Genomic DNA, 25,431 nt, shown 5'->3' with positions numbered 1-25,431 from the left:
ATTTGCCCTGGTCGACCGAACTTACAAAAGTGGTCAACTGAATCTTGACCTGGGTCGACTGAACCTCTCGGGTTGGAAATTTTTTAAGAGTTAAACCGTCATTAAGTTTTTAATTAAACTTTTCCAAAATACCGAGCGTGCCCCTCAATGGTCAAATTTCTTGAAAATCTATAAATACCCCCTCCATAACTCAGATTAGTAACTTTGATTAGCTCAAATTTTCTTTCTATTCCATTGTTAATCAAAATTCCCCCAAAACGTTTTTTATTGTTAAAATCATTCTTTGGGGGAAAAATATTTTATACAAATCTCTCCAACTCTTTTTCATACTTTTATTTCAAAATCATTTTTTAGGGGAGTATTTTATTTAGGGTATTTTATTTGCATATACTCTCACTTAGCACTTAATCTTTGAAAATTGAGAGTATTGCTTGAGTTTCTCCCAATTATTTTCATGATAAATATTTTTGGGAGGAGTTATTTATTGCAAAAATATTTTCTTGAACTTAAACTCCAGATTCTCCAAATATTCTTCATTAGCAAAAATCTTTGTTGGAGAACATATTTCTCATATATATATATATATATATATATATATATATATATATATATATATATATATTCATATATATTATTTGTGCAAAAATTATTTGAAGAGCAAAACCCTACGTTCTCCTACCTTGTATTGAAAATATTTTTTGGAGAAGTATTTTATTAGGGTTCAAATCTTTGAAGCATTTTATCAGATATATTTTTCTTTGAAGATTGGATTATTTATTTTGAAAAACACAATTTCTCTATTGAGCATAACTCATATCATATTAGAGTGCATATTGAGCTTAAATGTGTACATTTCTGTTTGCATTTTTAGAAGCATTATTTTGTACGAAAAATAGTTTTAATTGATTGGTTGGGTTCATCCCGTAAATTGAATGGGGAGTTTCAGCCCTGTAAGTGAGACCGGTTTGGTTCAGCTAGGAAATTGAACTAGGAAGCCTTTACCCCGTAAGGGAGACAAGTTGGGGTCAACCTTGTAATTGAACTGGGGTTTACCTCACCCTGTAAGGAGAGGTTGTTGGAATTGGTGTATTCCCAAGAGATGAGTGAATTGGGTATTTAAAAAATTTCTTCCTACATCAAATTAGCCAGCAGTAGTAATACAAAACCTAGGGTATGTCTAAGTATTTCCCAATCATTCACAATATTTAAATCATGCACACATTCATAATTAATTAAATCTAAGCATACATGTGTAGGAAATTAAAGTGAAGGAATATAAGAGCAGACAAAAGATATGTTATCGGAGTTCGGAAACTGTGCCTACGTCCTCGCCTCAAGCTCACAAGTAAGAGGATTCCACTATGACTCGCTTAATGGGTGAAACAGCACCTAATACAACACCTTACAAGATGGTGCACCTAGTTCTCTTAACTGGGTCCAAACCAGTCCAGTGCTCTCCTAACTAGGTTTAAGCAAGTCCAGGACTATTCACAAGATTAGTCTCCCTCTTCTAATCATACGTCGGGAATACAACCAATATTCAAATTAAATATTTTGTACAAACATATTGCTTCTAATACAAGCAGATATGTACCACTACGCACAATCAACTAATGCACTCACATATGATATGAAGTAAGCTCAAGTGAGATTTTCACCAAAAAAAAAAAAAAATTTCTCAATCTTTGAGTGAGATATATATGATAAGTACCTCAAAGATTTAAACCCTTAATAGCTATTTCTCCAAAAATGTTTTCAAAGAAAATATAGGAGAACTTAGGGTTTATGTTTTTCAAATGAACTTGCACAAACAAAAATACGAGCGTTTGAAATCTATGTGCAAAAAGGTTTCCAAATCAGAAAGTGTCTCTCTTACCAAGGAAATATGTGGAGAAACTTATAAGCTCACTTTCAAAAAGGTTTTCAACAAATAAACACAAGTGAGAGTATAATGTTTTACGAAACCGAATGCCCAAAAATAAATGTTCCTATTCAACAACCTTCAAATGCAAAGGACTTGTAAGTGAAAGAAGTAAAGGAATTAATCAAACTCTCTCTTCAAAATGATTTTCAAATAAAATAGTATAAGAGAGTATGTACAATAAATCTTTTGAAGATAAAAAATTTTTGGAGAATTTTCCTCCCTAATTTAATTGTTAAAAATGAGTAATGGAGGGGGCATATATAGACTCCTTAGAAAATCTGACCGTTAGGGATATATTAGGGATTTTTAGAAATGTTTAATGAAAAATTACCCTAATTACCGTGGTTAAAATAAGGCAATCTGAGAGATTCGGTCACCTGAATAGACACATGAAGAAAATGTGTTTTCCAAGTTTTGGTGCCCGAGGGAAGGGTCGGCTGGCTGAACCAAGGTGATTTTCCAAATTGCTTGAGGTTTGGTCACCCGATTCTCAATTCGGTCTACCAAACTTCAACATTCAGTCACCTAAAGTGAAAATGAACTTAAAGTTTAGGTGCCCGGGGATGTTGAAAAAAAATCAAGACTTGGGTTCGGTCGACCATGGACGTTTAGTTCAAATTTGTTCAGTAGCCCGAGCCATAGTCAACAATTTGACTTTTCAACTGTTCGGTCGACCGAGGCGTTTTCAACGCACAAGGTTTGGTTGTTCGAAACCTTTTAAATTTAAGATTAGGTAATATTTTTGAGCAAAATTTACGCGCGGGGACCTAGAGTCTATCTAAGACCAAAGCTTTTTAATTTAGCCTAAAAACCTAGCGTCGGTCGACCAAAGTCTTTTTTGTGGTCATTTGAGTTCATTCATATCATGCATGAAGATCCAAATATTACAGACCATAATATTACAGACCAAATAATGAAACAAAATACATACTAAAAAATAAATAATAAGCCTTCTTCTTCTATGCTCTTCTGAAGTTTCATAGAAAATGCCACGAAATATATGTGCTTTACATCCTTTCTGGCTTCCATTTTCTTGGTTATGTGTGTGTTTGAATTAGATCCCTGTTCAAGTACTGAGTGCACGCATAAGTAACTTGCGATTTGTTATTATCAAAACCAGGGATCGGACTCAAAAAGTCAATAGAGGTTGTAACGGCTTCTGTTCCACCCATTTAAGTGAGCAGGAATAGTGTAATCATTGGGGGGGGGTATGCCCAAGGCTGAGACGTAGGCTGATTTGGCCGAACCTCGATAACAAATATCGTGTGTGTCTCTCTCTCCTTATCTCATTTAATTTACGCACTTTAATTTCCATATGTGCACGTTTGTTCATTTACAATCATAATTATTTGCATGCACATTTATTTTAAATGAGATACATGTGTATGTTTGCAGTGATAGTTTAATCGTTTTACGTATAAGCTTGCAATTTAAATGAGAAATGAATTGTGGTGAATCGGAAAATATTTAAATTAGGCAAAAAGTTTTAAAACCCAATTCACCCCCCTCTTGGGATCACACCAATTCCAATAGAAGAAGCAAGATATCTAAAGAAGCCTAAGAAAGAAATAGATCTTGCCTTAGATTCATCTAGTGCTACTCACTAAGACATAGATGAAGATAGTGAGGATGATATTGCATTCATCACAAGAATACTTAAGAAACTCTTAAGAGAAGATAACAAATGTGAAAAGAATAGTCAAGCAATAATAGCATTGAATGTTATGATTGCAATAACATCGGGTACGACATGGTAAATTGCCCTCTAAATCAAAACAAAGGGAATATTCAAAACGAGGTCATAGTGCCGTAAATATTGTTACTTGGGATGAAATTGATGGACATTCCACCGATAATGAAGTAGAGGAAGAAGCACATTTGGGTTTCATAGCTAACAAACAAGAAGAGGTAAGTTCTGATGAAGATAAACCTACCTATGATGGATTAGAGATCATATGTACTAGATTATTCCAAAAATTAGTTGTGATAAAAAACAGATACAAAAAAGCATTTGTTTCTGTTACCACTTAGTGGGACTAAGGCTTGGTTTGTTGTTATTGTTGTTGTTGTTTATGTTACCAGTTTTTTGTTTTTGTTCTCTGTTTTCTACTATTTGTGGAAAAGAAAAACCAAATTTTATGATTTTTAATTATTTTGATAACTTATTGTTAGAAATTTTAATGTTCAGAAATAGTTATTATGGATTACATCATTCATTTTATACACTTTAAAATAAAAATAAAAATAAAAATAAAATAATCATATGAATTTAAATATAATTGAAATAAAAATATTCATAAATTTTAAAAAATAACAATAAAACCAATTACAAAATATTTTGAAGTCAATTACAAAATATTTTTACTATTTTTCAACTGTTATACATTTTATTGTAAAGTAAAATTTGAAAGTATAACAACTAAGAAAAATAATTATAATATTTTTCATTTTTATTATAGTATTTTTTTAATGTGTACTATTTTGAAATTTTATAATTTTAATCATACTTTTATAATATTATTTGATTTAAAGATGAAAATAAATATTTTTAATTATTTTTTAATTTATTCTTAATTTTGTAAATACTAACTAAGCATGTCACTGATTTTTAGTTTCAATTTTTTGTTTTTAATTATTAGTTTTCATTTATAGCTTCAATTTTTCTAATTTTTGATAGGGATACAAAGCAATTCCTTTTAAGTGTACAGTCAAAATTGAAGTGGGCATGAAAGGAAATGAGTGTCCTGAATGGCTCTTGTGTATGTCACAGGGCTTGTGCCATCTCTAAGTTAAATTGTTTGTTTCAGTGAAAATTCCCTTTAAATCCTTAATGACCTCCCACAGCTGGTTTCAATAAAGGCATCACAAATCCTGTGACATACAAGTTTACAACACATCAGACACGCCCAAGTAGAAAATCATTAGCAATAAACTGTCATCAAAAAGCATAAACTCGATTTATCCAATAATTTCTCATCAATAGGATAGGAGAGTAAATACGAAAATGAAAAACCTATAAGTTCAAACCAAGAAAAAGGCATGTCAACCACCAACTGTGAGATTATATATATAAATATATATACACAACTCCGTAATCTAAAAGGGGGAAAAAATTGTTATCAAAATTGGGAAAAAAAAAAAAAAACCCGCATCTATCCGAAAAAAGAAACCCTATATCACACTTAAGAATATCGCACGAGCTCCGTTTCTCATAAAAAATGCACAGCACTGCCTCAAAGAATTGCTCCCTTCTAAGTTCTAAGTTGCATCCAAAAAATTCTGCAAATGTAGAGACAATGGTCAAGGAAACCACAAAGAGAAGGAGAGCATAATCTGAAGCAAAGCAGCTTACTAACTACCCAAGTGTTAGAATTTCTTACCAGTATGGACACTCCATGTTCATCACCTTTTAAGATTGCTGACCTGCCAACACAGATATTTTCAACATGAAAACATCTACAATTATTTGAATGAGGAAGCCGTTGTTTGTAAACCTCTTTTTGATTCAGATTATTCAATAAAATGATGGCAAAGGAGCAAAACCAAATGGCTTCAGAAAACAAAACATGTGCACCGGTCTAAAGCATTTTTCAAACAAAATAGCCCTTAGAAAGCAGAGTATCACGTAGGATTCCTTCATAAATGTAGCTTGCATATGGTTGGACAACTAGGGAAACCAAGAAAATGCCATTTGTGCTAACTTCTCAAGATGACTAACCAGATCAATGACTCTTATATATAGGATAAAAGGTATTGACCTCCCATGGGATATGACAAAAAAATAGACACCAAAATTCAGTTTAGACCTCTCTTGAGATTCCAAAAGTGACACAGACCTCCTCTGACACTTGAATTTTGGGATAAATCTTTTAAAAGACTTGTTTTTTTTTAAGAGGAAGTTTGTGTCTCTTGACAAATTTTAGGAGAGGTCCATGGAATTCTTGAAACCTCAGTCTTTGGAATTTTTCAAATCTCAGGTAACCTCGGGGGAGCTCGATGTCTTTTATGCATATGAATCAAGACTTGTTTAGCTATGAAACCATCTTCTATTTTTAGTTTTTTATAAATAATTTTACTTATTTCTTAGTTTTTCAAGATTTGGACTAAAAATGCAAAAAATAAAGAATTTATTTAGTTGTGCCAAACAGTTTTCAATTTTTGATTTCATTTTAAAATGATTACAGAAAAGATAACTTGTTTTTCAATTTTTCAAAAAATCTAATTATAAGATAATAAGTGAGAGCATGAATTTTTTGGCTTGGATTTGGACTTGTGTTAATTTGAAAGAAACTCAACACAATTTTATACTATATTTAGTTTAAATTCACAAAAACCCAAATTCAAGATTATAATCCCATCCTCCCAAACGTTGGATAAGAAATAAAAAAAATTTTAAAAACAATAAAAAGATGTTTATCCAACTTTCTATATAAATTGGGAATAGGAAAATAAGGTTGCAATTTTTTAATTATTTAAAAAGTTAGAAATGAAAAATAGAACTATTTGCACAAGCAAATAGTGCCAAAACTTTTTACTGTTATCCATTTACTTTATATGGATAACACAGATTTGAAAAATTAGTCAATTTTTTTTTTTTTTTTGTAAATCTTTTAAAATTAAAATTTAAAAAATTACTTTTTCCATAAGTGATCTTTGATCTGATTTGAAAAAATTGCAAAAGCTACTCAGGCTTTGTGCTTCCTTGTAACCCCCAAAAAAAGTGTGTAATGCAACAAAATAATATTTTTAGCATAAAATAAAAACAAATGGTATTAATAAGGTCATACATTTCCTTGCTTGACATTATTCACTTCAAGAGGGTGTAATCTAAGCAACTATGAGAGAGGGAGAGAGAGAAACAGTACGTACATCTTTCATCTGGCAGATCTTGGGACCATAATGCGATATTATCCCTTAGAAGCTCCATGATTTGATTGCTGTCTTTGCAAAATTCTTCACTGAGGGTATCATGTTCTGAAAGTGCATAATTAAATGCTTGTCTAGCCATAGAGCATGCCCTGTACAAGGTAAAAACAGTCACATAACACAAACTCAGGCAGCATAATACAATGAAAATAAAACTATAGCTCTATGCTATATGTAAGCAATTTGAATGGGATTCAGGATTAATTAACAGAAACAGTGCCCCTTGTTTCACCTATCAATCTATTGGCTTTACATTTTTTTGCCCTCTATGGATGTTAAGACAAAAGAATAGCAGACATGAAAATATTCACAAGCGCATACAATATAACCAAGCACCCAAAAAAGCCTAGATTTTTAGATATTGGCAGGTCCAACTAAACAAATCATAGTTGTTGTTCTAAGCCTAATAAAGCCAGAATCTTGTAACACTGTGTGTGGGTGTTTACTATTAGACTATGTGCTCCTAGTGATAAATCAGTTACACAGCATAGGCCAAGCAAAGCACAGCATACCATGTGATACTGCAGAGGCTACAATTTGTTATTCTCTACTATTATTTGTAACAATAAAATATTCTTTGATTCCTCATGTAGAGTCTATATATAGACAGTATTGATAAATGAAACATACTGAATATATTGCAGCAAATTCATTCTGTTTAACACCAGCAAATTCTTCCATTCTGCTGACATGGTATCAGAGCAGAAAGACTAGCTCGTCCTCGATCCATGGAGTCATCTTCTCCATCCCATCCCTTGGTGCCTTCCATTGCTTCTTCATTCTCTCATATTGTTACCACCAAACTCACCACCGAAAACTATCTCCTCTGGAAAGTTCAACTCACAGCTTACCTGAGGGGTCAAGACCTCTTCTCCTATGTTAATGGCTCGCTTGCTTCCCCACCTGAATTTCTCACTATGCACACAGATCCTATACCCAAACCCAACCCTGCTTTCTCATCCTGGAGACTTACTGATCAATTGGTCCTATGTGTACTGTTCTCCTCTCTCTCAGAATCCATTTTAGCTCATGAGCTCTCATCTTCCACATCCCGAGAACTATGGTCTTCCCTCTCCTCCATGTTCTCCTCTCACTCACAGGCAAAGGAGTTTCAGATTAGGTTTCAACTCACCAATCTCTCTCGCAGCGAACAAACCATCTCTGAATATTTTGGGAAAGTTCGACTTCTAGCCGACTCTCTTGCTGCAACTGGAAATGCTCTCTCTGATAAAGAGCTTGTTTCCTATCTCTTAAATGGCCTAGGACCCTCTTATGAACCCTTAATAACCTCCATTACAACCAGAGCCGATCCTTTGACCACCATAAATTGTATCAACTTCTTCTCATTCAAGAGAACAGACTCTCTCATATTACCAAAATCACAACTCCTCTTCACTTCTCTGCAAATTTCAGCTCTGCTACTGGTACACAAGGTCGTCCTTTTCAACAAGATGGGAGGCAGGGCCATGGACATGGGAGAAATTCCTACAACAATCGTGGTGATCGTAATGGTTCTCACAACCCATCCCAGCAGAACACATCGCCACGACGAACATGCCAAGTTTGCAACAAAATCGAGCATGTGGCATTCCAATGCCGAAACACGTTCAATCATTCTTATCAATATGATTCTCCTAGACATTTCCCTACAAATTTCACTGCTCCTAGCTCATCTTCAGACAATGTGTGGTACCCTGACTCTGCTACTACTAATCATATCACAAATGAACTGTCAAAGTTGAATATCTCATCAGAACAATACAGTGGTGATGACACTATCAGGGTTGGCGATGTCTCGGGACTCCCCATCCAAAATTTTGATGATTCTTCTCTTCCTACTTCTTCCATTTCTTTTCTCCTTAAAAAGCTTCTTCATGTTCCATCGATTACCGAAAATATTATTTCTATTCTTCATTTTTGCATTGACAATACTGTTTCTTTAAATTCCACTCATCACATTTCTCTGTCAAGGATTTGCAGACGAAGCAAACGCTGCTCACCGGGCCAACTCGTGATGGGTTATACGTGTTTCCTACCACCACTTCATCTTCTCCTTCCACCCATGTTAGTCAGAAAAACTCTCTTCCACAGTGGCATCGCAGATTGGGTCATCCTTCCCTTGCTCTCATCCATCGTGTTCTGCACAACAACTGTTTGACGTATTGCTCCTCCAAAGCCTCTTTCAAATGCCTGGTTTGCCCACTTGCGAAAGCACATCAGCTTCCCTTTCCTTCAAGTCGGGTCGTGTATCATATGCCCTTAGAGTTAGTTTGTTCGGACCTCTGGGGCCCATCTTCTTATGTATCCCGTTTGGGTTATAAATACTATGTTTCTTTTGTGGACCAACCACTATACCAGATTCACTTGGTTGTTCCCCATTACACTAAAATATGATGTTATTCACATATTTTCCAAATTTTTACCCTTTGTTGAAAGAATGTTTAACACTAAATTAATAACCTAACAAACTGATAGGGGTGGTGAATTTAAACCCATCACCGCCATGTGTCAAAAACTTGCAATTTAACGTCGCCTTTCATGTCCTCACACTTATCAACAAAATGGGCTTGTTGAGAGAAAGCACCACCATATTGTTGAAATCGGGTTTGCCATCTTGGCCCAAGCATCTCTTCCCTTTTCATATTGGGCTGATGCCTTTGAAACTATAGTTTATTTAATAAATCATCTCCCCTCTCCAACATTAAATCATAAATCTTTTTATTCAATGATTTATAATCATGAACAGGACTACAATTTTTTGAAGGTGTTTGGTTGCCTTTGTTGGGCTTTGTGGAGCCTAATTGTGTTTGATCCATGGAGCGAAAGCTTGGGCCAATAGGCTCAAGCCTGGCTGAGCCAGAAATACTGAGAGTCTCGCCCAAGTGCTCAAAGTGCTCGACTAGGAAGACCCTTAAGGGCGACCAAGTAGAGATCCTGAACTTTCCTAAAGATCGAGATCCTATAAGTCTCGACCATCATCTCAACTAACAAGACTTAATGGTGCGACTAGGTCGAGGATGCTGAAGTTTAAGTTCTTGATTTCCCGCGAAGCGCGACTAGGGAAAATCAGGGGTGCAACTAGGTTGACGGAGACGATCTTCTGTGCGAGATTTCGGAAAAACTTTCCTATTTTGAAAGTTCTGACCTTGTAAACCCTAAGATATATAAATCAAAGTTCGACTATGTGATTAGTGTGGTGCAGAAGTGCGTGAGTCCTTGTGTGCACGATCAAAAATCTATTTGCTTTGGTGGTTAGGGTTTGTGCACGTAGTTTTCTCTTTGTTGAGAATGAGAGAAACTGTACTGCCGCACTTGTATTCTTCCCAAATAATAGTGAAATCCCTGCAACTCAGTGGACGTAGGCAAAATTGCCGAACCACGTAAATATTGTCTTGTGCGTGTGATTATTTCTCTTTGGTGTGTGTGTTTCTCTTTACTTTGTTTCTCACAGGATTTGGGTATTTTGGTGTTAATTTCCCCTACAATTAGTATCAGAGCCTAGGGTTAGGTTTGAGTGGGAGCAATGGCAGAGGAAGCAGGAAAAATGCCTGGAATAGAAAAGTTTGATGGCACGAACTTTGGATTCTAGAGGATGCAAATAGAGGATTATCTCTATGGGAAGAAGTTGCATCTGCCGCTTCTAGGAGAAAAATCTGCAACTATGAAGGAGGAGGAATGGACTCTCCTTGACAAATAGGCACTGGGAGTTATCATATTAACTTTGTCTAGGTCTGTTGCACACAATGTTGTAAAAGGAGAAGACCACAGCAGATCTAATGAACGCTTTGTCTAGTATGTATGAAAAGTCGTCAGTAAACAACAAGGTACTTCTGATGAAGAAACTGTTCAATTTGAAAATGGCAAAGAATGCATCAGTAGCACAACATCTAAACGAGTTTAACACCATCAAAAATCAATCATATCTGTAGAAATTGATTTTGATGATGAGATCCGTGCACTGATCATTTTGGCTTCGTTGCCAAACAGTTGGGAGGCAATGAGAATTGTTGTATGCAACTCCACAGGAAAAGAAAAACTGAAGTATAATAACATACGAGATTTAGTTCTGGCTGAGGAGATTCGCAAAAAACATGCAGGTGAAACCTCAAGATCTGGTTCTTCTCTAAACCTTGAGACAAGAGGCAGAGGTAATGACAGAAATTCAAATCGGGGCAGATTAAAATCCCGAAATTCTAATAGAAACAGAAGTAAATCTAGATATGGTAAAAAAAGGACAATGCTCGAACTATGGGAAAATGGGTCACTTTAAGAGGCAATGCAAAATCCTTAAGAAGAAGAATGAAGATGATTCTACTAATGCCGTAACAGAAGAGGTATAGGATCCTTTATTCTTGCAATAGGCAGTCCACTTGATGATTGGGTTTTGGACTCAGGAGCTTCGTTTCATACCACTTCACACCAAGAAATCATATAGAACTATGTTGCAGGTGATTTTGGTAACGTGTATTTGGCTGATGGCACAACCTTGGATGTTGTGGGTATGGGAAACGTCCGGATGTTGTTGTCTCTATTTGGCTACTGGAGAAGGTTCGACATAATCTTGACCTAAGGAGGAATCTGATTTCAGTTGAACAACTTGATGATGAAAGGCATGCAATGTTGTTTGCCGATGGTACTCGAAAGGTTATAAAGGGAGCCTAAGTATTGGCTTGTGGAAAGAAAACTGGTACTCTATATATGACCTCAAGTCCAAGAGACACACTTGTAGTCGCTAAAGCTAGTACTGATACAAGCTTATGGCACCACAGACTTGGTCACATGATTGAGAAAGGGATGAAGAAGCTGCTATCAAAAGGGAAACTACAAGAATTGAAGTCCGTTGATTTTGGCTTGTGTGAAAGCTGCATCTTAGGAAAGAAGAAAAGGGTGAGTTTTTTGAAAACTGGAAGGACACCAAAGGCTGAAAAATTGAAGTTAGTGCATACTGATTTGTGGGGGCCTTCTCCAGTTGCATCCCTTGGAGGATCAAGGTATTACATCACTTTCATTGATGACTCAACCAGAAAGGTATGGGTTTATTTTCTGAAAAATAAATATGATGTATTTGAGAGCTTTAAGAAGTGGAAGGTTATGGTTAAAACAGAGACAGGTTTGAAAGTAAAATGTTTGAAGTCAGATAATGGAGGAGAGTACATAGATGGAGGGTTCAGAGAGTATTGTGCTGCACATGGAATCAAAATGGAGAAGACCATTCCTGGGACACAATAGCAACATTGGTGTGGTTGAGTGCATGAACAGAACTCTCAATGAGCGTGCTAGGAGTATGAGGTTGCATGCTGGACTACCAAAAACTTTCTAGGCTGATGCTGTTAGTACTGCAGCTTACCTGATAAATCGAAGACCTTCAGTTCCTATGAAGTTCAAATTTCCTAAAGAGGTTTGGAGCGCTAAAGAGGTAAAGTTTTCTCATTTAAAAGTTTTTGGTTGTGTTTCCTATGTTCATATTGATTCCAATACTTGTAGTAAACTTGATGCAAAGTCTAAAATATGTTTTTTCATTGGCTATGGTGATGAAAAATTTGGCTATCGGTTTTGGGATCAACAAACAGGAAAATCATTAGAAGTAGAAATGTGATTTTTAACGAATAGGTTATGTACAAGGACAAGTCAATTATAGTGTCATATGTCACAGAGATAGATAAGAAGAAATCTGAGTTTGTTAATTTAGATAAGTTGACTGAAAGTACATCCGGGTATTTGGAGTTACAAAGGCGTGGCTGGGGCACATATTGTATTTTCCAGTTTGTGCTTTTTAGCAGCTATCTGGCATTGGGTGTATTGGGATCTAGAAATATTTTGCGATGAACGTACAGGAAAACCCTCTTTGGATTTGCCCAAGATCTTTGGAATTCATTTATTTCTCTTAGGGGTGGCTTGCTTTGGTTTTGGTGCATTTCATGTAATAGGTTTGTATGGTCCTGGAATATGGGTTTCCGATCCTTATGGACTAACTGGAAAGGTTCAATCTGTAAATCCAGCGTGGGGTGTGGAGGGTTTTGATCCTTTTGTTCCAGGGGGAATAACCTCTCATCATATTGCAGCAGGAACATTAGGCATATTAGTAGGCCTATTCCATCTTAGTGTCCGTCCGCCCCAACGTTTATACAAAGGATTACGTATGGGAAATATTGAAACCGTCCTTTCCAGTAGTATTGTTGCTGTCTTTTTTGCAGCTTTTGTTGTTGCTGGAACTATGTGGTATGGTTCAGCAACTACTCCGATTGAATTATTTGGTCCAACTCGTTATCAATGGGATTAGGGATACTTCCAGCAAGAAATATATCGAAGAGTTGGTGTTGGGCTAACCGAAAATCAAAGTTTATCAGAAGCTTGGTCTAAAATTCCTGAAAAATTAGCTTTTTATGATTACATTGGCAATAATCCGGCAAAAGGAGGATTATTCAGAGCAGGCTCAATGGACAACGGGGACGGAATAGCTGTTGGATGGTTAGGACACCCTATCTTTAGAGATAATGAGAGGCGCGAACTTTTTGTACGCCGTATGCCTACTTTTTTTGAAACATTTCCAGTCGTTTTGGTAGATGGAGACGGAATTGTTAGAGCCGATGTTCCTTTTAGAAGGGCAGAATCGAAACATAGTGTCAAACAAGTAGGTGAAACTGTTGAGTTCTATGGTGGCGAACTCAATGGAGTCAGTTATAGTGATCCTGCTACTGTGAAAAAATATGCTAGACGTGCTCAATTGGGTGAAATTTTTGAATTAGGTCGTGCTACTTTGAAATCCGATGGGGTTTTTCGTAGCAGTCCAAGGGGCTGGTTTACGTTTGGACATGCTTCGTTTGCTCTGCTCTTTTTCTTCGGACATATTTGGCATGGTGCTAGAACCTTGTTTAGAGATGTTTTTGCTAGTATTGACCCGGATTTGGATGCTCAAGTGGAATTTGGCACATTCCAAAAACTTGGGAATCCAACTACAAGGAAACAAGTAGTCTGAGACAACATTACTCTGGTATCTTTTGTTTCTATTTTCTTTGAGCGATTTGACATAGGGTACCAGTACCAGGGAAATCTTGATTTGAATCATCGCCCTTTCTTTGACTCTTGTTCTTTCTTCATCCGAAAATGCTCCCAAATAAATTAACAGGTATGGAAGCTATAATTGAAAACTACGATCGAATCTATGGAAGCATTGGTTTATACATTTCTTTTAGTCTCGACTCTCGGAATACTTTTTTTCGCTATCTTTTTTCGAGAACCGCCTAAAGTTCCAACTAAAAAGATGAAATGATTTTTCATAATCTCAATCTCAATTGAAGTAATGAGCCTCCCAATATTGGGAGGCTCATTACTTCAACAACTAGTCCCCGTGTTCTTCGAATGGATCTCTTAGTTGTTGAGAGGGCTGCCCAAAAGCGGTATATAAGGCATACCCAGTAAAACTTACAAGTAACCCAGATATAAAGATGGCGACTAGGGTTTCTGTTTCCATTATTATAAAATTTTAAGACTCCAATAGATCTATGATAAGATCGTTTATTTACAACGGAATGGTATACAAAGTCAACAGATCTCAATGAATACAATAGGATTTATGGTTACACAAACCGTTGAGGGTAGTTCTAAATTTGGTCCAAGACGAACTAGTATAGGGGATTTATTAAAACCATTGAATTCAGAATATGGTAAAGTAGCTCCTGGATAGGGAACTACTCCTTTGATGGGTGTCGCAATGACTTTATTTGCAATATTCCTAGCTATTATTTTGGAAATTTATAATTATTCTGTTTTATTGGATGGAATTTCAATGAATTAGATCCACAAGAATCGCAAAGTCCTAGCTTTTCAATATAAAGTGAATCATTTAGGTCTCGTATTTCTAGTCCATTCGATCTATTTTGGTAGTTCGACCACGGAATTTTTGTGTTTCTGTATTTCTGGAATATGAGTGTGTGACTTGTTTGTTAGAATTGATTCTATTGATAATACACAGAATGGATCTATCATCTTGATAGAGATGGTTCTACTTCGTCGGATATTCATTCTAGTATCTGGAACACGGAGTATATGATATAGATCAAGAAATAGTTGAACTATGATTCATACTTAATATTCAGACCCTGCGCCCAAACTCCAAAAAAAATTTTAAGAGGTAGAAATTGTAAGTCGAAAGATTTTTATTTTTTCAAACTCCTGTTTATGCTTATTTTGACCCAAAGACCATTTTTATTTTTAGTCATTTTATCTATTCATTGAATAAGTTAAGCGATGATCCAAGGGTCTTTACTCAGGGAATCTTTGGTTGGGTTTAGCTTGGAGGTTTTCTTGAATCATCGTGGTTCTAGTATGAATCTGAGGTTTCAATCGACTAATAGGATCTTAAAAAGAGAAATTCCTATCAATAATAAAAAAAACAATAGTAAAGCCGCGTTATATACAAAAAAAAAAAAAACAAATCAAAGAAAAAAAATAGGGAAAGAGAAGATTCAAGAGGCCTGTAATGATCAACATAAAGTCGAATAAGCCGACTTGATATTTTGGCATTATCCTTACCAAGAAGAGCTTTCGGATTTTTATTCCTTCCTTTCTTTAGAGAAAAGATTAAATCAGAGGATTAAGAAGTTTCAAACTTTCTATTACATGTTTGTTTCAACCAGTATTGGGGTGTTTCGGCTTGAGCTGTACGAGATGAAATTCTTAAATATGGTTCTCAGGGGGGGAGGGGGGAGTTTAGCAAAGGGGTGAAGAGGACAAGGAGAATGTAGAGTCACAGGTAGATTAGAGTACACCTGTAGCTGAAGTCCGTAGATCTTCCTAGACCATTAGACCTCCACAACGTTATTCACCCGCTCTAAATTATCTCCTGTTGACTGATAGTAGTGAGTCAGAGTGTTACGATGACGCCTTGCAGGATGAAAATTCAAGCAAATGGGAATTAGCCATGAAGGATGTGATGGATTCCTTGTTGAGGAACCAAACATGGGAACTGACTAATTTGCTAGTAGGAAAGAAGGCTTTGCACAACAAGTGGGTATACAAAATAAAGAATGAGCATGATGGTAGCAAGCGCTACAAAGCCAGATCAGTTGTCAAAGGATTCCAGTAGAAGGAGGGCATTGAAATATTTTCTCCATTTGTGAAGATGTCAACAATTAGACAGGTACTGAGAATGGTAGCTACAAAAAACCTACATCTTGAGCAGTTAGATGTGAAAATGGCATTCCTTCATGGTGACTTGGAGGAAGACATTTACATGATTTAACCAGAAGGGTTCATTGTTCAGGGACAAGAGAATCTAGTTTGTAAACTGAGAAAGAGCTTGTATGGACTAAAACAAGCTCCAAGACAGTGGTACAAGTAATTTGATAGTTTTATGCACATAATTGGGTTCAAGAAATGTGAAGCTGATCACTGTTGCTATGTTAAGTTTTTTGGCAATTCTTACATCATTTTACTGTTGTATGTAGATGATATGCTCATTGCAGGGTCTAGCATTGAGGAGATTAATAATCTGAAGAAGCAATTGTCAAAACAGTTTGCAATGAAGGATTTGGGAGCTGCAAAGTAAATCTTTGGTATGAGAATCATTAGAGACAAGGCTAATGGTACATTGCAGCTTTCACAATCAGAGTATGTGAAGAAAGTTCTCAGCAGGTTCAACATGAATGAAGCTAAATCAGTGAGCACACCCTTGGGTAGTCATTTCAAGCTAAGAAAAGAACAGTCACCGAAGACAGAAGAAGAAAGGGACCATATGAACAAGGTGCCCTATGCCTCAGCTATTGGCCGCTTGATGTATGCTATGGTGTGTACAGAGCCAGACATTGCACATGCAGTGAGAGTTGTGAGCAGACTCATGAGTAGGCCGGGAAAGCAGTATTGGGAGGCAGTCAAGTGGATTCTGAGATATCTGAGGGGTTCATCAGATACATGTCTTTGCTTCACAAGTGCAAGCTTGAAACTGCAAGGTTATGTAGATGCTGATTTTGTTGGTGATATTGATAGTAGAAAGATTACTACTGGATTTGTACTTACTCTAAGTGGTACAACCATATCTTGGGCTTCAAATCTACAAAAGATTGTTACTTTGTATACTAAAGAAGCTGAGTATGTTGCAACAACTAAAGCTGGAAAAGAGATGATTTGGCTACATGGTTTCTTAGATGATTTAGGTACGAAGCAAGAGATGGGCATTCTACACAGTGACAGTCAAAGTGCAATCTTTCTTACTAATAATTTGGCTTTTCATTCAAAGTTGAAGCATATACATACAAAATACCACTTTATTCGGTACCTTATTGAAGATAAGCTAGTAATACTTGAGAAGATTTGTGGATCTAAGAACCCGACAGACATGTTGACTAAGGGTGTCACTATTGAGAAGCTAAAACTGTGTGCAGCTTCAATTGGCCTTCTAACTTGAGGACAGGAGGATGAGTTGCAGGGATGAGGGGTCGTTCTTTTGGAGGATTGCAATTGATGTTGGTGATTGAATTAGTCTCCAAGTGGGAGATTTGTTGGGCTTTGTGGAGCCTAGTTGTGTTTGATCCATCGGCCCTAAGCCTGGCTGAGCCAAAAATTCTGAGAGTCTCGCCCAAGTGCTCGACAAGGAAGACCCTGAAGGGAGACCAAGTCGAGATCCTGAACTTTCCTGAAGATCGAGATCCTGCAAGTCTCGACCATCATCTCGACCAGCAAGATTTAATGGTATGACTAGGTCGAGGATGCTAAAGTTTAAGTTCCTGATTTCCCACGAAGCTCGACTTGGGCACAACCAGGGGAAATCAAGGGTGCAACTAGGTCGATGACGATGATCTTCTGTGTGAGATTTTGGCAGAACTTTCCAATTTTGAAAGTTCTGACATTGTAAACCCTAAGATATATAAATCAAAGTTCAACTATGCGATTAGTGTGGTGTAGAAGTGCATGAGTCCTTGTGTGCACGATCAAAAAGTTGTTTTCTTTGGTGATTAGGGTTTGTGCACGTAGTTTTCTCTTTGTTGAGAGTGAGAGAGACTGTACTGCAACACTTGTATTCTTCCTTGATAATAGTGAAATCTTTGCAACTCCGTGAACGTAGGCAAAATTGCCGAACCACGTAAATATTTTCTTGTGCGTGTGATTATTTCTCTTTGGCGTGTGTGTTTCTCTTTACTTTGTTTCTCACAGGATTTGGGAATTTCGGTGTTAATTTCCCCTACAGCCTTTGTTGGCCCAACCTTTGACCATACCTCTCAAACAAATTTAATTTTCGGGTCCACTCCTTGCTTATTCCTCGGCTATAGTGCTTCCCACAAGGGATACAAATGTTTAGATCTCTCAAACAATAGACTATACATATCACGTGATGTCACTTTTGATGAAAACTCATTTCCTGTTGCATAGTCTCTGCTCAATACACCTTCTCCATCACGGCCTACAAACTCTTCTCAGTCCACTCCTTCCACTTAGGCCTCCTTAGCCATTCTATCACCTTCAATACTCAGCCCAACTCCGCACTTACCTCCTGCTAGCTCACCTCACTCACAGTCACCTTCCGTTCTCGACCCAAGCCCAAGTCCACTACCACAAATATCTTCTCCTGCACCCTCTTCTACCTCCCAATCTCACCAAACATCAAACACCTCCCCTTCTTCCAACTCCATCCCCATAAATGATCCTCCAATCCTTGTCCCTCCTCAGTCACCCATAATAACTCGTGCCCAAAAAAATTCCTCCTGCCCTAGAGTGTTCTCTAATGGTACTATGCCCTAACCCAGCTCACCGGTGTCTCACCACCACTGTTCCTATTTTCGATGAGCCTTCAAGCTACACAATGGCTTCAAAATTTTCGGATTGGTGTGGCAATGGCCCCAGAAATTGCTGCTTTGACTCACAACCATACTTGGACCCTTGTGCCACTTGTTCCCTCTTCAAACACTATTGGGTGTCGCTAGCTATATCGCACCAAGACCAATGCAAATGGTTCATTTGAGAGATGAAAGGCCGATTAGTGGCCAAAGGATTTCATCAACGGCCTGGACATGATTACCACGAGATATTTAGTCCCGTGGTTAAACCTTCGACAATTCGTCTCATCATGTCCATTGGTGTGTCTCGGCGCTGGGCATTGTGCCAGTTAGATATTGAGAATGATTTTTTGCATGGTACTCTTACAGATGACGTCTTTATGCAGCAGCCTTAGGGCTTTGTGGACCCAGCTCATCCAACATTTTTGTGCAAGCTCAACAAGGCAATTTATGGGTTGAAGCAAGCTCCATGGGTTTGGTTCGATCAACTCAGTTCCTGGCTACTTTAGTATGGATTTCTCGCCTCCAAAGCTAATCCTTCACTTTTTATTTTCAATAATGGTGCTGTTAGAATTTTCTTGCTTGTCTATGTCGATGACATAGTGATAACTGTGTCTAACTCCTCTGTTATTGATACTTTGATTGCTGCCATGCGTATTGCCTTCCCTATTCAGGATATTGGGAATTTGTCTTTCTTTTTGGGTCTTGACATTGATCATACCACGGATGGTTTGTTGATCTCCCAAAGAAAATATATTAAAAATTTACTCACTCGCAGCAACATGCTTCAATCCAAACCTATGTCCGCACCAATGGCTGCATCCCTCAAGCTTTCTAAATTTGATTCACCTGATTTTGATGATTCCTGTTGTCTACATAAGCTTAGTTGGAGGTCTTCAATACGTCAATTTCACCTGCACAGATATATCATTTGCCATGAATAAACTTTGTCAATTTATGCACTCACCCAAACTTACTCATTGGAGTGCACTGAAAAGGGTCTTGAGATACCTCAAGGGTACAATCAACCATGGTTTATTTTTTGCTTCTCATTCAAGTTTTGTTCTTCAAGCTTATTCCGCTGCGGATTGGGGTGGTTGTCCGGATGATCGACGATCAACCGGTGGCTTTTGCATCTATCTCGACAACCATCTCATATCATGGAGCTCTAAGAAGCAGAAAACAGTAGCTAGATCATCTACAGAAGCTGAATACAAGTCCTTGGCATCTTCGGCAGCTGAATTGATATGGCTTCAAACTCTTCTCAAAGAACTTAGTCTGTTTTTACCTCAAGCACCAACACTTTTGTGCGACAACCTTGGTGCAACATACCTTTGTGCTAATCCTGTTTTTCATTCAAAAACCAAGCACATGGATATAGACTACCATTTTGTTCAGGATCGTGTCGCTGCCAACACACTCAGAATTTCCTTTTGTAGCTCCAAAGATCACTTGCGTATGTTCTTACCAAACCGTTAGTTGCAGAAAAATTTCATCATTTTAAAGCAAGTCTCAAAGTGGTTGACACCCCCTTGGACTTGAGGGGAAAAATTAGACTATGTGCTCCTAGTGATAAATCAGTTACACAGCATAGGCCAAGCACAGGACAGCATACCATGTGATAAGGCACAGCAGAGTGCAGAGGCTACAATTTGCTATTCTCTACTGTTATTTGTAACCATAAAATATTCTTTTATTGCTCATGTAAAGTCTATATATAGACAGCATAAATGAAGCATACTGAATATATTGCAGCAAATTCATTCTGTTTAACACCAGCAAATTCTTCCATTCTGCTGACATTTACATGTGTGAGTGTGTGCAGGCATGCACACGCACGTGAGAGAGAGAGAGAGAGAGAGAGAGATGCAGGTACCTTTTAGGGGAATTCAAAATCTCGTAGTAGAGAACAGAATGGTTCAGAGCCAGCCCAAGTCTAAATGGATGGGTAGGGACCAGATCTGAGTCTGCAATACTTGTGGCAGTCTGCAGGAGGAAAAAAGCTACTATTGTAATTTTAAGCATAAAAAATATTTAAAATCAATAAAATAAAGTTTCATAATGAGAACTTGAAGTAGCTTCGAAACAGGAATCATAAGCAAACAGACCTCATAAGCCTCAAGGGATTGATCTGCAGCATCCTTACGATCCTCACCAGTTTTAATCTCAGCTAGATACCGATAGTAGTCTCCTTTCCTAGCATGGAGGGGCAGGAATCAAATAAAAATACTAATTTTGCACCCCTGTGTGCGCACACACACAAAGGAACTACTGACTTAAATGCAAAAAAATAATAATAAAAATTATATAAGTGAAAGAATAAAACTTGCTCTTTTCCTGATAAAATTTTAAACAGAGATTGGCAAAAAAAAAAAAAAAAAATTATGTAACCAGTGAAAAAAAAAAATAATTGCAGCAAAAGCCCAAGTTACAAAATACCAAATGAGTACTGCATTGATGCAAAAGTCAATGTTTATTGTGTTTGTTTTTATTTAGCTTCATGATCCCAGTCAAAACAATCCACCCCATCTGCATGCAGATCTATTATTGGCAAGTGAGACTTTAAATGCATTATGATTGCCCCTCTTACAACAGATAATTCTCACTCCAAGAGTGCAACAATTCTTAGAATTAAGAAAATAATATTAGTAGAAGTTGAGTAAAATGATGCTCACAACTTATAGTAAAAGACTATCGATTCTGTCACTTGAGAATGAGGAAGGAGGTGCTCATCAATGACAGCCAACATGTCATTACATATGTTAGAAAGTTCAACTTCAACCACGCGCTTATAATCCTTTATCCCTTTCACATTCTTTCGACTTCCCTTAGCTTCCTCTTCCTTTTCGAAAGAAGACAGTGCTTGCCATGATGCCCTTCTTGCTCCAATGACATTTTTATATCCGATGCGGATCAAATTTCTTTCCTCAACCGTCAGCTCCACATTAAGTTCAGCAAGTTTCTTCATTGCTTCAATCACCTCTGCAACAAAAAAGGATCCCACCATTAACAGTTTTTAGCCTCATTTTTGCCGCGCATCATATCATATACATTTACATCAAGCAATCGTGTAGATTGAAATGGCCTTTTTCTCTTCCCTTTCTTCTTTACTCTGCCTCATTTTTTAGCATTCAAAATTTAAATTAAAGTTTTATTTCCTCAGTTCTACCGGTTTTTCCCATTCCCTTTGTGACATCCTTATCCTAACCCCTCCTTTGGTTTGCAAAATGAGACTTGAAATAGAATCAAAGTTTAGGAATGGAATCAAATTCTTGCGTTTAATTTACGGAGTCAAAGGTGGAATCGTATTCCGATTTGTGCGAATGGAGGAGTTGTGATTCTCGTCCAAACAGGTTGAGATTGATTTTCATTCCATTGAATCACACTCATTTTATAATAAAAAACATTCTAAAAATAACTAAATATACTAATAAAACTAATTATTATTTCTATTATAATAAAAATAATGACAACTAACAATAAGTGCAAGAACATAATATTTATTATTATAAAAAATGATAATAGAAAGGAAAAATATTAATAGTAAAAAAGACAAAATAATAATAATACTTATTTTAAGGATAATACATTATAAAAATAATAATAACAACTAATAATAATTACAATGACAATAATATTTATTACTATAAAAATAATAATAACAAAAAGAACAATAATAATAAAAAGTAAGAAAAAAAATAGTTATTATTTTAAGGATAAAAATTAGTATAAAAAACAAAAAATAATAATAACAACAATAAAAAATAATATTAAGACTAATAAAATTCACTATTGTAAAATAGAAATAAAAATACAAGAGTAAATAATAATAACAACTAATTACAATGGCAATAATAAAAAATTAAATAATTATGTATAAAGGGTTTTTATTAAAAAAAAAATGACTAATTTTTTATTCCATTATACAAGCCAATTGAAGAATACTAAGTGCTAGTAAGAAATTAAAATTGGATTCCCAGTCATTCCATTGCATTTCAAAAGTAATTCCATTCCTTTCTTGATTTATTTCCTTCTTCAACTTCATTATGCAGACCAAACAGGGCGAGTCCCTATCTTTTGATTTTTTTTAAAGGACATTTCTCTATTTTGGAAATTAGATTTATTACTTATTTTCTCTGTTACTAATTACATGAATCGTTGATGTTGTTCTTCCTGTTTATTTCTACATGTTTTCTGGATTTCCTTTGCAAGTAAACTATTACTCGACCCATAGCTGATCTATTTCTAAAGGGCAAACTCCTAAATTTATAAATTTCTTTCTCAATGACTCGGTAGTTCCTCTTCCGGAAATCATTCCCAGGAAAACAAAAAAACAAAAACAAAAAAAGCAAGATTTTTCTGTAATACAGTTTCTATGACCAATTGCATCCATCTGTCAAAGTCCAAACTACCAATGACGATTTTTATATTTCAAAAAACACCCATCAATGAGTTTTCAAACATTTAAAATATTTCTCAATGATCAAAAAAAAAAAAAAAAAGCAGAGTCTCTTGATGTTCTCTCTCAATGACTCTGTTCTCCCTTTTCTAAATATCATACCCAGAAAAAGGTGGGGGGGGGGGGGGGGTGGAGCAAGAAAATTCTGCCACACAGTTCCTATAATCAATGGCAACTATCTGCCAAATAACGAAATACAAATTACGTTTTAAATATTTTCAAAACGCCCATCACTGAGTCAGGAAACATTCAAAACATTCGTCAATGCTAATAAATAAATAAATAAGAAGAAAGAAAATTAAACTTCATACATCCTCACTGGCATTGCTACTCACCCATCCATCATGGAAAGAGAAACAACAATATCTTGAAGAAGAGATTAAGAAGTAAGAAGAAAGCATACCTTGGTATCTCTCAGCCTGCTCTGCAACCCTCGCCTGAAAAAGATGATCGTGTCTCTCCCTCTCCATCGCCTCACTGTGAAAAGAAAGAACTTGGGAGTTGCCGGGCATGGAGTGTACGAGGAAGCGGTGTGGGTATTAATTATTATCATTATTTATAGAGGTTGGATTAGGTTGAAAAGTGTTTCCCACAAAACCACAAGGGTGGAGTCCGCAGTCTGCGATGTTTTCGGGATTGTAGCAATAGAAGTAGGGAGGAGGCCCAATGGGACTCGAGAACTTCAAATTGTTCCCGTAGGATCAGGTTAAATTAAACCGAGGGATAATTGTGGAAAAATAGTTTTTCTTTTTCTAAAAAATTATTTAAAAATTAAAAATAATAAAAATAAATATTTATTCAGTTTAAAAAATATTTTTTAAAATTTCTTTTAAAATTATAAATAATTATAAAAAAAATATTTTCTTTGAAAATACATAAAAATCAAAATTTAATAAACTAAGAAAAGATGCTTTCCATTCGAAAAATATACACTTTCTATATTAACAAAATATACTTTCCATTTTTTTCTTTTCATTTTTTTCTCTCGCTCAAGTATAGATACACCTTATAATATTCAATAATCAATATTGAGGAAAATTCCTTCATTCATAATTTGACATGATGTTAGAGCAAACCTAAATTTTTCCTTTCTTTCTAGCCGCGCCACCCCCACTATTGCTGGTCTTTCTTGCCGTCGCCCTCTCTTTCTTGTTCGTCGCCCTCTCCGGTTTTCTCTTCTTGGCTGGTGTGTCTTCTGCAGCAGCTCCGGTGGTTTGTTCAGCAGCTCCGGCGGTCTCTCTCTCAGTCCCTCTCTGTTCCTAGTTCCGGCAGCATCTCTCGGGTCTCTCTGCTTCTCTCGTCATCGTCGACTCGTCCTTGTCACTCGTCACTGGCAAACTGCCTCTCTCAGGCTCTCATCCTGTTCATTGTCTCCGGCTGGCTCCTCCCCGACGCTCACAGTCATCCCAGGCTCTCTCTCGGCTCGTCGTTCTTTTATTATTTTATTTGGATATCTCTTGACGTCTCAGTGCTTCTCCGTTCGTCTTCTCCGGAAACTCTCCGCCTTCCAGTTCGTCCTCACGCCTCCCGTCTCTCTCTGTTTTTTTTTTCAGCGGTATCTTGTCTTCTCCGGCGTGTTATCGTCGTAGCTCTCGTATGCACGAAGTCCTCGGCCGCATCTCTGTTTTCCGACCGTCTCTCACAGGTCTCCAATTTCTCGTCTCCGGCACTTGCTGTTTTTCAATCTCTATTTTCCAGTCCCCTTTTCCCGCTTCTCTGGCTTATTTCGTTCCAGCGTCGCTCCCTGCTCTCTGTCGTGCTCAGTGCTTGCAGCATCTTTCGGCCAGTACATCTCCAGTTGGTCCTCCAGCGGCCTTCTTGATTTACCGGCAGTAGCTGTCTCGGCCTTTTCATCTTTTCCGGTGCCTCGCATGCAAGCAGTAGGTTCTTGATTTTTCGGCGGTTTCTGGCTATCTCTCGGCTTCTCCGGCCGCTTCTCTCACGTCGTTGTCGTCTCCAGTTCTGTTCTGACGTGCGACCGCCTCTCTTTCTCAGCTCTTCTTTCTAGTGTCTTTCAGAAGACGTCGTCTCCTGTTCAATTTTGTTCGGTGCTACCGTCTCTCAGACACGCTGAACCTATCGTCTCCGACTTCTAAGTTTCCAGCATCTCCGGTGTTCGTTGGTTCATCATCTCTCCATCTTTCGGTTGCTCTCAGTTCCCGACGTTGTCTTCGTCCTCCACAACTAACTACCCTGGCGGCTTTCTCCAACGATCCTGTATCAGTTCAATTCTCTAGCGTCATCATCTCCGACGTTATCTCAGCCTGGAGAAGTCTAGTCTTAGTTGACTCTCTCAGTCTAGCGAAGCAATATTTTATTTTTGGTCGCGCAAAGATCGGATTAATTTGACCGAA

General features: G+C 37.0%; 2 protein-coding genes across 3 annotated transcripts; one reads left to right on the top strand and one right to left on the bottom strand.

The window, feature by feature from the left end:
* Positions 1 to 4,881: 4,881 nt before the first annotated feature.
* Positions 4,882 to 23,761, bottom strand: LOC131162088 (14-3-3 protein 7-like). Of its 2 annotated transcripts, XM_058118233.1 has the most exons (7): positions 23,481 to 23,761; positions 21,294 to 21,600; positions 20,727 to 20,814; positions 20,495 to 20,604; positions 6,794 to 6,942; positions 5,305 to 5,347; positions 4,882 to 5,203 (listed from the first exon to the last, which is right to left on the bottom strand). In XM_058118233.1, exons 1-6 carry the CDS (start codon positions 23,587 to 23,589, stop codon positions 5,334 to 5,336), a joined length of 777 nt encoding a protein of 258 aa, XP_057974216.1. In that variant the 5' UTR covers positions 23,590 to 23,761; the 3' UTR covers positions 4,882 to 5,203; positions 5,305 to 5,333. The 2 variants fall into 2 exon arrangements, with proteins under 2 accessions (XP_057974216.1, XP_057974215.1); XM_058118232.1 differs by lacking the exons at positions 4,882 to 5,203; positions 5,305 to 5,347 and having other exon boundaries at positions 6,510 to 6,942.
* Positions 12,565 to 15,003, top strand: LOC131162090 (photosystem II CP47 reaction center protein). The gene has a single exon (XM_058118234.1). The coding sequence runs from the start codon at positions 13,287 to 13,289 to the stop codon at positions 13,824 to 13,826; it is 540 nt and encodes a 179-aa protein (XP_057974217.1). The 5' UTR covers positions 12,565 to 13,286; the 3' UTR covers positions 13,827 to 15,003.
* Positions 23,762 to 25,431: the final 1,670 nt, after the last annotated feature.

This window comes from Malania oleifera, chromosome 8 (genome assembly GCF_029873635.1).
Source record: "Malania oleifera isolate guangnan ecotype guangnan chromosome 8, ASM2987363v1, whole genome shotgun sequence".
Classification (NCBI taxonomy): domain Eukaryota; kingdom Viridiplantae; phylum Streptophyta; class Magnoliopsida; order Santalales; family Ximeniaceae; genus Malania; species Malania oleifera.
This window is presented reverse-complemented; position numbering and strand designations above follow the sequence as displayed.

Coding starts and splice junctions, on each gene's coding strand:
- LOC131162090 (XM_058118234.1), top strand. CDS start 13,287: ATGGACAACGGGGACGGAATAGCTGTTGGATGGTTAGGACACCCTATC.
- LOC131162088 (XM_058118232.1), bottom strand. CDS start 23,589: ATGCCCGGCAACTCCCAAGTTCTTTCTTTTCACAGTGAGGCGATGGAG. Junction 20,815..21,293: donor ATAGTCTTTTACTATAAGTT/GTGAGCATCATT, acceptor CCTCCATGCTAG/GAAAGGAGACTACTATCGGT. Junction 20,605..20,726: donor AATCCCTTGAGGCTTATGAG/GTCTGTTTGCTT, acceptor TTCCTCCTGCAG/ACTGCCACAAGTATTGCAGA.